This window comes from Engraulis encrasicolus, unplaced genomic scaffold (genome assembly GCF_034702125.1).
Source record: "Engraulis encrasicolus isolate BLACKSEA-1 unplaced genomic scaffold, IST_EnEncr_1.0 scaffold_61_np1212, whole genome shotgun sequence".
In the NCBI taxonomy this organism is placed as follows: domain Eukaryota; kingdom Metazoa; phylum Chordata; class Actinopteri; order Clupeiformes; family Engraulidae; genus Engraulis; species Engraulis encrasicolus.
Window position 1 is genome coordinate 215,727 of NW_026945939.1, and position 12,283 is coordinate 228,009.

General features: G+C 40.9%; 1 protein-coding gene across 1 annotated transcript in view; it reads left to right on the plus strand.

Moving 5' to 3' along the window:
• Nucleotides 1-4,871: 4,871 nt before the first annotated feature.
• LOC134444599 (NACHT, LRR and PYD domains-containing protein 12-like) overlaps nucleotides 4,872-12,283 on the plus strand; it is a 36,527-nt gene continuing 29,115 nt past the window's right edge. Inside the window, exons 1-5 of the mRNA XM_063193858.1 lie at nucleotides 4,872-4,927; nucleotides 7,659-7,757; nucleotides 7,989-8,087; nucleotides 9,175-9,273; nucleotides 9,369-9,444. Coding sequence (XP_063049928.1) covers nucleotides 4,872-4,927; nucleotides 7,659-7,757; nucleotides 7,989-8,087; nucleotides 9,175-9,273; nucleotides 9,369-9,444 — 429 coding nt within the window. The remainder of the gene's footprint in view (nucleotides 4,928-7,658; nucleotides 7,758-7,988; nucleotides 8,088-9,174; nucleotides 9,274-9,368; nucleotides 9,445-12,283) is intronic.

Consider the following 12,283-nt stretch of genomic DNA (forward strand, 5'->3'; position numbering starts at 1 on the left):
TGCCAGGACTTTTCATTTTTATTTGAATACTTTGTATGTTTATTTTTTTTTATTTTTTTTTTTAGTCCTGTCCTTGTATAGTGTCGTAATTGTTTGTATGTTCCCAAAGTGTTCCCAAAACTCAAAACAAATTCCCCCTGGGGCAATAAAGGTATGTTCATTCATTCATTCATTCATTAATTCATTAGAAAGTAAAAAAAGAAATGACTGGACTCTACTGGGCTGATCAAACCTATTTTTCGATCCACCTTGCCTTTTCTCCTGGATCACACATGTGCTGTACCTCAGCATTAATGATAAACAATGGTGGTTGTTGAGTTCACTTGTCAAGTGATTTGTGAGTTTTGTGCATGCAAAAATGTGTAAATATTTGGACTACAAAACAAAAGTCGCATGTCTGGTAGGGCTAGCTGTGCACCTCCAGCCTTGTTTTACATCAAATACGTTAGGTACACTTTGTAGTCTATTATAGACTAGAAGCATTTCCAGAAGAAGGCCCTTTATAAGGGTGTTAGAAGCAATTTTTAGTAAAAGTTGGGAACCTAGTTTTTTAAGACAATTAGAGTACCCTGAATTCAGCTAGCCTGGTTCCCAAGCTGAATTTTGAGTTTTTGACCATGAAATGGGCAAAAAACAAAATGGCCGCCGAAATTCTTGATTTTGGGCAGAATACGTTAGAAAGTATCACTTCTCCATGGAAATAAATGTGCAATGCTCACATATTTGCATTTAAGATATATTCCTACACTTACACAAAGGCAAAATGTCATGGAAAAAAGATAAAAAATTACTATAATTATGCCTTTTTATAATGTGATATCCTCGTAAACTGGCTTTCAATAGCAATAGCCTCCGTAAAGCACATTATCATACACAATTGTCATTCAATAAGATTTGGAAAGAAAAAGAGAGAGAAAGAAGATAGTATTATCTAAAAAACTAAATATTGGAACATGAATATGTCCCCGGTTCTTTGAAGGAGATGAGTGAGTCATCTCTATGGGAGCACACTCTCAGCTGTACGATTAGCTGAAGACCTTTGCAATCACGCCAAAGGTCCAATCCACTGCGTCGTGGGCGGGATGTCCTCTTTCTCAAAACTGAAAATAAGCCACTTTGATGCCAAACCTCTCTTCGGCTGTCGGCAATGAGGGTGTCTTGAGAGACGGCTCACTCATCTCCTTCAGAGAACCAGGGACATATTCATGTCCTAATGTTCTCTTTCAGTTGAATCGTTCGCATATCTATGGGAGAGTTATAATCACTCCCGATTGCTGGTCCAACCTAGGCAGAACTCCAAGAGCCTCCTGTAAGGATAGCGTTCCTATCACCCTACAGACAATCAGTGGTCGTGCCCAGAACCCTATGTTCCTGTGGCAATGTTGTCACATCTAGCCGGTAGAACCGGACAAAGGTGGCGGGGTTGGCCCAACCAGCCGCTCTGCACACGTCTGAAACTGCTGCACCCTTGAAGAAAGGACAAGATGTAGAGACCGCACTGGTAAAGTGAGCCCTAATCTGAGCCGGGGGTTGGCGACCCTTGGACTCATATGCCAGGGCAATGGTTTGAACCAACCATTTGGAGACCTCTATTTTAAAACTGTGAGCCCTGTAGAGGGCTTTATGAAGCACACAAACAGCTGTCCTGTTCATGTACATGCGTAAAGCGTGCACAGGGCACAAGTTGTGTTGTCCCCTCTCTTCCACGGATCTGAAAGGTGGTGTGCAAAAGCAGTTTGGAGAGACCCCTCTTGGAGGGGCTCGAAAGGGGCCCCACACATAGCCTCCAGTACTAGAGAGATATCCCAGGTGACGTAGCACGGGGCGTAAGTATCTAGTGGATGGGCACTCAGAGTGTTGGAACTGAATCCTACAGTAGGATTGGCACAATCAAATCAGTAGGTAGACTTAAATGCCAAAGCATAGTCTCCCCCCAATAAGTCTTGTAGAAAGGACAACACCATCGGTACTGAACACTGAGAAGTTGTCTTGTCGCGTTGGTCACAGTAGCGTTCGAAGACAGACCACTTCAGGTTATACAGTGTCCCAGTAGATTGGGCCCTGGCCCCTTGAACTGTCCTGATAACGTTATCCAGAAAACCGGTTAGGTTCAAATGTTCCCTTGCCAGACTCATAGGGGCAGGTGGCCCCTGGGCTGGGGGATGTCCTCCTGGTCCGGTGCCAGACTCGAACCTGCAGGAGAGAGGAAAGTAGCAGGAGGGGCCGAAGCCCCTACGCTCTCAGCTGAGGCCCCTGAGCCCTGTGGGTTAAGGTTGGACAAACCCTGAGAAATCTCGCCTCCTTGCAGGAGGGGAAAAAGGGAGGCGTCAGACGAAGGCGCTCGTGGTGTATTATACAGGACTTTTGGAGTCTACAAGCGCGCCATGAATGGTGACGGGGTGCGCTTTTGTGCCAAGCGCAATGGCCTGCGGTGATGGCCAAGGGGCTCCGAGGCAGCTGCTCGAGCCGGGGAAGCCACATCAGCCACTAGGGTGGTGGTCAGTCCCTGCTGTATGAGATTCTCTGTGGTGGCAGGGAGTTGGGATGAAAAGTCGTCCACCTTAGGCGGGAGATCAAAGCACTTTGCCAGGGGGGAGTCAGAGTCCGGCTCCACTGAAATGCGTTGCCAGTAGTCGACCGTAGTCAAGAGAACAAAGAGACAGAGCAGGCTAGAACTAGTCAAGCTCTCGTAACTCGTGTCGTTCAGGGTACTCGTGACCTCAGTCAGGAGACGTGAGTCCAAGGAACTGGGTACGCACAAATGTGTGTAAAGAACTTTTACTCCGTATTGTTTCTAATCTGCGGTGAGTAGATTCCGTCATTGTGAAGTTTCTTGCTGCCATGGAGGAAACTGTACATTCCATATGCTTGATCTGCAATGTGTGATCTCAGGTTAAAAGAGAGTGTCCACCTACACAAAGCTGAGGCTGTCTCGGTGATCGCAATGATGCTCTTTTATTGCCTGTGACATTTACCCACTTCATAGCCTGATCAGAATCTGGCTAAACTTGTATGTTCCTGTCCAAAATGTGAAGATATGACAATGCATTTGTATTCAAAGTATCAAAATGTGTGCAAAACGTGTGCAGTAGCGCATAGTAGGACTATTGGCAAATACAACGCAGCAGTCTGTTGTTCCTTTGATGACAGTGACTGATTGAACACTGACCAAGAAGTCTTTATGTCTAAGTTTTGACAGTGCAAGAAGAAAGCTAGGTCCGTGGCCTTTGCTTGTTTAGCATACTTATGCTCCTCTCCAGATTTTCCAAAGCATGAATCAGTAATGGGTGCTAAAAAAGTTGGTTTGAAGGTCCTAGGAGTAATCCTGAGAGGATGTAGTTCCATCAGGGCATTAGGCACATTTAATGTAGGGCCCATGTCTAGTGGACACCTCATATCTTAAACAGAATCATCAATTTGTTGGCCTCTCTGCCATGCTGCCATTTGTGTTGCATGGGAAGTATTCTTCCCATCAAGTGTTTCATCCAGGATGTCAATGTTATTACATGTGTAGTGGATGAATTTATCTGCTGCAATGTTTGTTGGAATAATGGCACCACTCTCTTGGTTCAGTGTTTTTACAGTGCTCTCAGCTAAGGAGGATCTGTACTTGGAGGACCTGGTTGTAACTCAGACAATGACCTGCCAGGTTGAATTGTCGTATTAGGTCTTTTACCCAATAGCTTGATGAAGAGTACAAGCAAGACTGACATGTTTCGGAGTCCATTTTTTGCCATCACTGACACAATAAACAAGGACTTAAGCCTCATTCAGAACTGTACTTTGAGCAAGTTTTTCCTTGCTACCAATTCCATCATCTTCAAGAGATGTCTGGCCACTAACAATCAGGCTGAGTAGCATGTATAGATTATCTAAAATGTATGCAATAGTATCTTATAAAATAAGTAAAATATGTCTGAACATTTTTCAAAATGACACAAAATAAGTTATGTTATATGTAATATCATGGTGTCATCTAGCGATTTCTGGACAGTTTGGACACACTAAACACTGCACATTATGCTAAGTATTTCTAATCTTTCTTATCCATATAAACACACATAAGCTACAAATATCTTAGAAAAGCTAAATATTTGAAACGTTTAGGCTAACAACTACAATATTAACATTATTAGCATTCTCGAAGCTATTTTATACTTTTTAAAATCCTCTATAGTAGATACATTCATCAAGAAATATTATTGGGACACAAAATGTTAGAAAAGAACATTTATTTCCAAGTACAGCAATACTTGGTAAAAATGCTCTGTCAAAAATAGCGTATTTTGGCAGCCATTTTGTTTTTCAAATTTAACTGTCAAAACCTCAAAATCCAGCTTGGGAACCAGTCTAGTTGAATTCAGCACACTTAAATTAAGTTAAGTACATAGGTTCCCAACTTTTACTAAAAAATGCTTCTAACATTCACAAATATGAAAAAGGTGTCTAGACTATTACCTAGATTCGCACAAAAACTGAAGTAACGTTTCTTGAATGCTCCATTCACCCCCATTCATGTTTTGGCAGGTTAAGCCCGATGGACTGAAAGTAAGAAAGTCAATGAGACTAAAGAGTACAACAGGGTTACAGTAAATCAGTATATGGGTGTAACGCAAGAAGCAACTAATGTTAGTTTAGAAGACACAACTGAATTTGATTTTCTTTTACATAAGTAGTTGAAAGTAGGCAAAGTAACAGTCTGTCAGGGGACATTAAAAATGTAAAAAACCTCAAACATGATTCTATAAACAACATACCCTATATTGTTTTCTGAATCTGGCTCTATGTTATTTGTGTCTCCCGACCAGGTAATGAGATGAGTTGAGGTGCTGCCATCTGGTGGAGGAAAGGGTCAGTACAGGCTCCTCAGGATGAGTTCCCCTGGCAAACAGGAGTCCCAGCTGGGGGAAGAACCGGAGGCTCACAGGTAACATTACATTAAGGGCAGCTCAACCTCACAGGTATCATCAGTTACAGTTTCAAATTCAACCTCACACCTGGCAGGTCTCCTAAACCTGATGGTGAACTTTGTGCAAATAGCCTATAGTCTTCATAGCTCATGTAAAACACAGTGCCTTCAACTTGCTGCAGAAAAGACCATCTAAAACTCTGTGTTTGATTCTTGATTGTTATTGGCTGTTCCAAGCAAAGGACCACAGTAGTCCCTAAACCAGGGGTGGGGTTTGGACCATAATTGGTGATGTCACACTGCAAGTCTATGCAAAATCGAGTCCAGTGTGCTGGATTCAGAGCGATTAAGGGGAGTTATACTGTATTGTTGCACTAGACTTTGTGTCCAATCTCCTGAGCCATTCTACTACAAAGTAAATCCAGCATAAACACATTAACACACTCTCGTGGCTTATTGATGAAATAATGTGTTGGAAATGTGTCTATACACTTTTGTTTATGTAATATTTCATATGTAAGTCTCATATCTCATATGTAAAACGAAGTCATAGTTTGGATCGAACTAGCCTTACCAGGGGATCCCCAAGTTATTTTAGACTCAGCTTTCCAGTTCAGAGGTTGCATGCAGATGGGTAGTTGACGTGATGTGGCAAGTTTGGGGTCACAGGCTATTAACAGCCTGAGGTCCAGCCAGTCACCAGTGACCGGATTTGACACTTCTCCAAAAACACATCAATAACTTTGGTCATGTTTTAAATGTTTAAACTTGTTTCTGTGTGAAAAAGTAATGTGTAATGAATCCAGACTTTAAATAAGTTATCTAAATTTTGCGTCAAATGTCACATTTGTCCAATGGTGTAACTGTCACAAGCCTGGTTCTCCATATTAAAACTTTGAAAAATAAATAATCAAAGTTCAGTAATTTTTCTAAACAACGCTGGTATATTTTTCAAGATGTCTATTTTTCCTTTTTTTCTGAGAGTGTATGGATTTATGAAACTTTGTCACAGAAAACAATGTCCTATGGTGTGACACCATGTTTCTATACTGACATGGGTAATTTCCACATAATTATTGTTGAAGCTCCAGCTGTACATGAAATGCAACTTGCAACCCTTAAGAAGCCAATAGCAAGGGTGGATTTTAGGTTTTTCTCTCAGAGTTCTTCAGTCAATCAATAATGTTTTACCACCACAACATGTGTTGATATGGTAGTCATTTGATCATGTGACAGCCATTAAAATACAATTTTTAAAAGTAGTGAATTTTTCACATTTTTTGTAATGCAGATGTATGCAAATGTGAAACTTAATTTTGGTTGGCAACCACAGGGCTTTAAATGGACTCAAAAGCTCATAAGTCCTATGGTGTGACGGTGCTCCAAAGTGTCACACCAGTGGAATTTTACCATCACCAAAGGACAAACAGGTCACACTAAAGGACTATATCTGAGAAATAGCTTTTAAAACAACTGGTTATACATTTTTTTATAGTTTGATTCGATAAATATTGTGTATTCAAATAACTTATTCCTATATTGGCCATTTGAAATCATACATTGATGCATTGTTGATGAATTATTTGCTGTTGATTTTGGAGACTGTCAAATGATATGAAATTTAATTAATGGTGATTTGAAACCATGAAATAGAGTGGTAACAGTCAAGGAAAAATGAGCGTGAGAGTAGAGAGAAGTATAGATGAATAACGTATGCTGTGGAGAGCTGTGTTCAATGGTGCGGTAATCAGAGCATACCTAAAGAAAGAGGGTGAAGTGTGATGGTATTACTTGTCTTTTGTTTTTCCTTAAAGTTTGTTGATTCTAGCTTGTAACATCTGAAGTAAATTACATACCAAGGTCACACTTCAGGATCAGTCTTATGAGCTCTGCTGGTTAAACTTAATGACCACATGGCTATCTGTCATTGAGTGTTAGCATATGTTGATAATCTATGACTTTAAGACTTTATAAGCGTAGTGCAGGTCCATATTGACTACAACATTACATTATGATCAAAAGACAAGTAATCATGTTGATGCATTTGTTTCTGGCTCAGTTTTGCATTTCTGTCCTTTAGCGCGACATGAATGTCACATTTTTTAAATGCACAAATAGCCTATTTTTTTGAGCTAAACAACATGTTTGATAAACACTGAATATTGCATTAGGGGACAGCAAATCATATCATCCCTGAAATGCTAGTATAAATTCAAACAATTTTTAACTATTAAAAAGAAAGATATCCCTGTATTTCCTTGATGGTTCCTAATACTGTAAAATGACTGCTTGTGTGTGCCATTTGAGAACAAAATGAGAGAGAATGAGAATGTTCTGAGAAGAGACGTGCATTTTTCAGAGGTAGTGAGGAGTTTTGCCCGTTGTGTGTGAGGTTTGGAGATTTGTGTATAGAGTTTTGAGAATTCGAGAACTGATTCCGAAAAATTTGTGTAAGCAATCGAGAAAAACTGTAAACTAGCCTCAAATGGGGAGAAAAAAATCCTTAAACGGTTATTTCTCATTGAATTAAGACTTTAAAATACTGCACTAAATATAAAGAGTATGACAATGTTGATAAAACAACTGCCATACAGATTCCATAATGGAAGAAAGATGAATAATAAGAACTATTACAACCACTACACTGTATACTGTACGTGTCTTGCAGCTTTTCTGCGTAGCCCGTAATAAGCTACTATCGTTCTGTCTGCCTGGTTGCTCATGTTGTTTTAACCCTTTATTCCATAAGGGTCTCCAGGAAGGTAACAGGGTCTGGTGTGTCCAGAGCTCCATCCATGAGGAGTGATGTATCAAAAGATGATGGCCCTAACATGGCAGGAGGAGAAAGGTAGGCAGATATTTCAATCGCAGCATGTGAACTTATTTCAATTATATGTTTTATGTCTATGTCTGCATGGGAAAGTAAGTAAATTTCAATTCTTTGTATGACCAGTGCATGTAAAGAAATCGTCAATAAAGCCAACTTGACTTGACTTTATTGAAAGCTGGAGTGGATATAATAAAATAAAATAAGGATTCATTAATAATGTCTCTCTGCATTAACTCCTCTTTGTACCAGGCTGTCCAGGAAGGGACCAGGTTCTGGTGTGTCCAGAGCTCCATCCATGAGGAGTGACTGGTCAAAAGATGATGGCCCTAAAATGGCAGGAGGGGAAAGGTAGGCAGATATTGACATGCTATTGTAACGTGAACTTGCCTCAAAGATATTTAAATGCATGAAGGGTGGAAAGTGGAGTGGAAATAATAACCTACTGTAAGGATTCATAAGCAGTAGTAGAGTAGAGTAGAGTATAGTAGAGTAGATTAGAGCACTTTTATTAATCCAGAGGGAAATGGATGTGTCTGACAGATTACATAGATATACAGATACAATACATACAAAAAGACCTAATACACAGTATGGCACATTGCAATAAACATATAGCACAGTCTGGGTATAGAAAAAAGCCTTACATCAGTTAACATACACACATCCATGCTCCCTCTAGCTCAAACGCACCCACACACACATAAACAAACACACGCGCACACGCACATACAAACACAAACTCAGACCTACTACATATTATAGCACACTGCAGTAAACATAAAGTATATTCATTACAGCAGTTAGCCCTTCCTCAATTCAAACCCCCCCCCCCCCCCCACACACACACACACACACACACACACACACACACACACACACACAAACACACACACATATACACACTTGCCCAGTGTGGTGAAAAGCGATTGTCCTGGGTAATTGTTCTATGTGCAGATTCTAAGTGCAGTTCAGAAGTCCAAGGTATTACAGAGCAGCTATCCCATATGAGGAGTTAGGTTATAGTGGGTAAAGTGACTTTTGTTGAACAGTTCTGTTGTTAGGCAACGTTCAGTGCAGTAAGGAGTCTAACGACTGTGATACATATGTACGTAAATTCCACACGCTCTCAACCTGCTTGCTCGCCTCGTGTGGTGACGTAACATTGTTTCCTGGTCAAATTAGCTTAGCTTAGCAAATGCTGTGGTCAAACAATCATCTCTCTTCAATCACAAACACTGTATATACAAATAAAAATTATGCAACAGGAGCGAATATATTGGTCACCTTAACCCAAGTGTAATTTATTTTAAAACCATCTGTGAAAAACGATTGGTAGACTTGACACCACCGATATCAAAACAACTCCAAGACCTTCAACACACCCTCAGGTTACAAAGGGTGTGTTGTCTCTCTGCATTAACTTTCTCTGTACCAGGCACTCCAGAAAAGAAACAGGGTCTGGTGTGTCCAGAGCTCAATCTATGAGGACGGACTGGTCAAAAGAAGAGCCCCCTTACATGGCAAAAGGAGAAAGGTAGGCATAGGCAGATATTGACATGCAATTTTTCCTAACATCAGAAACAACATTATTCCGAGAATAGAAGTTGTGCCTTTTTTCTTTATCATTAGGGAACAAGAGATAGAATACGACCTAGACACCAGCAGCAGTCAGGATAAGCAATCAGATCTGCTTCATATTTTTAAGGTCAGTAATTCAGAGTTTCCATCTGACTTCACTCTTCCACAGCAGAGTCTCTGTTCAATACATCCATCTGTTTTGAATTATTAATATTGCTTGACTGACTGATTGATTGATTGGTTGATTAATTGATTGAAACATATTTATCAAATACACTGAAAAACATCTATTACCCAGCGGTATAACGGCAGTAATGCAACCAAAGCATAATTTAATATATACTCTTCTAACTTTTTTATTTTCATTTATAGTATTTATTGCTTCAACAAGGAATGCTTAATTGTATTGTACTCACGACAATGACCAATAAAATATGAAGAGTTCAGATGCAAAACCCCCTAACTCCTTTTCTGAAGATCGGCACTTCTATATTTTTAGAGAACCCCGTTGTTGGTTTGGTTTACATTCGTGTACTTTTTCTTTTCAAGTCAAGTCAAGTCAAGTTTATTGTCAATTTCTTTACATGCACTGGTCATACAAAGAATTTGAAATTGCGTTTCTTGCTCTCCCATGCAGACATAGACTAATCTAGGTAAGGACATAGACAGTATAGACATAGACAGTACTCATACATGGACATAGACAGTATGGACGTAGACATTGCTCATACAGACATTTAAAGTGCAAGACTGGACAACAGAAGACTTGTAGAGAACATACATTAAGAGGAGGTATTTTGTTGTTCTTTTTCTAAAAGTCCTTTATAGCGTTCTGACATAGTAATAGTAGCATTTGAAGAAATAAATAATTATATTAAATACACCAGCAGCAGTATGTGTGTGTGTGTGTGTGTTTGTATGTGTTTTGTGTGCGTGTGCGTGTGTGTGTGTGTGTGTGTGTGTGTGTGTGTGTGTGTGTGTGTGTGTGTGTGTGTGTGTGTGTGTGTGTGTGTGTGTGTTTAGTGCAGGTAGAAAGTGCGGTGTGCGTCTGTGTGTGTGTACCTGTGTATGTGTGTGTGTGTGTGTGTGTGTGTGTGTATGTGTGTGAGTATGAGTTGTGTGTCAGTGTGTGTATGTTTGGGTTTAGTGCAGAAAGTGCAGTGTGCTTGTGTGTGTGTGTGTGTGTGTGTGTGTGTGTGTGTGTGTGTGTGTGTGTGTGTGTGTGTGTGTGTGTGTGTGTGTGTGTGTGTGTGTGTGTGTGTGTGTGTGTGTGTGTGTGCATGTGTATGTTTTGAGTTAGTGCAGGTTGAAAGTTCAGTCACAGATGTAGTAGTGCAGGTGGAATGTTCAGTCGCAGATATGGTGGTGGGGATGAGGGGGGGGAGCGTTGTCAGTGGCCTGGCTGGCTAGAGGCTGACAGTGAAGGGAGAGTGGGTTGAGTGTTCAGTATCTTGATTGCTTGATGCATCGTGCTGCTTGCAAGCCTGGTGGTACGGGAACGGAGGCGCCTGTACCTCTTTCCAGAGGGCAGGAGGCTGAACAGTTTGTGTGCAGGGTGGCTTGTGTCTTTGATGATCATCAGTGCTTTTCGGGTGAGGCGTGCGGTGTAAATGTCCTGCAGGGAGGGGAGTGGTACTCCAATGATCTTCTTCGCTGTGTTCACAACACGCTGGAGTGTCTTCCTGTTTTTCTCCGTGCAGCTTCCTCCCCACACTGTGATGCAGCTGGACACGACGCTCTCTATGGTTCCTCTGTAGAATGTTGTCATGATGGAGGGTGTAGCACTTGCCTTCTTTAGTTTGCGCAAGAAGTAGAGACGCTGATGGGCCTTCTTCGCCAGTGATGTAGTGTTGGTGGTCCAAGAGAGGTCGTCGCTGATGTGCACTCCAAGGAACTTGGTGCTGCTCACTCTCTCCACAGCATCACCGTCGATGGTCAGTGGTGGCAGTTGTTTTTGGCCCCTCTGAAAGTTGACAACAATCTCCTTGGTCTTGTTGACATTCAGCAGGAGGTTGTTGTCTTTGCACCATCTGGCCAGCAGGTCTACTTCTTCTCTGTAGTGGGTCTCATCGCCCTTAGTGATGAGGCCCACCAGTGTTGTATCATCATCCGCAAACTTCACTAGATGGTTAGTGCTGTGGCTCGTTGTGCAGTCATGTGTCAGCAGCGTGAACAGCAGGGGGCTGAGAACACAACCTTGCGGAGCCCCCGTGCTCAGGGTCAGGGTGCTTGAGGTGTTATTCCCTACCCGTACTGCTTGTGGTCTCTGCATCAGGAAGTCCAGCAGCCAGTTGCAGAGGGAGGTGCTGAAACCTAGTTTGTCCAGTTTTCTGATGAGTTGTTGTGGTATTATGGTATTGAATGCTGAACTGAAGTCAATGAACAGCATTCTCACATATGAGTCTTTATTGTCCAAGTGGGTGAGGGCTGGATGGAGGGCAGAGAGACTTGATAATACATATAAATAGTTATATTACATAAATAAAATAGAAAATATGTAAATATTTAATAATAAAAAATAATTAAGATTATTTTCTGAAAAGGCACTTAGGGGGTTTTGCATCTGAACTCTTCAGATACTCTATTCTATTGTATTCTATTCTCTTATCAGTCAGTGAATACATAATTGGTGCAATGTTTTAAGCTCTGATGAACACATAGACTTCATTTACATGTAAATGGGTATTTATGTAAATCATTTGGGCCTTTTTGGTTACAACCAAAAAAACAACTACTAGTAAATAGTTGATCGCATGTCAATTTGACTTGATTGACCTTTTAAAAAAAGTGCATTGATGTTGTATTGGACAGTTTGGTTTCAAAATCAAATAAAAGAAAAAGGCAGATCAGTTCAAAACATATCCACTTACAGGTAACCAAGGCCATAGTGGAAGTTAAAATATGACCTAATTTCTGCATATTGCTGTATGCTGTATGTATCCAGAAAATGGCAGTCGCACCCAGAC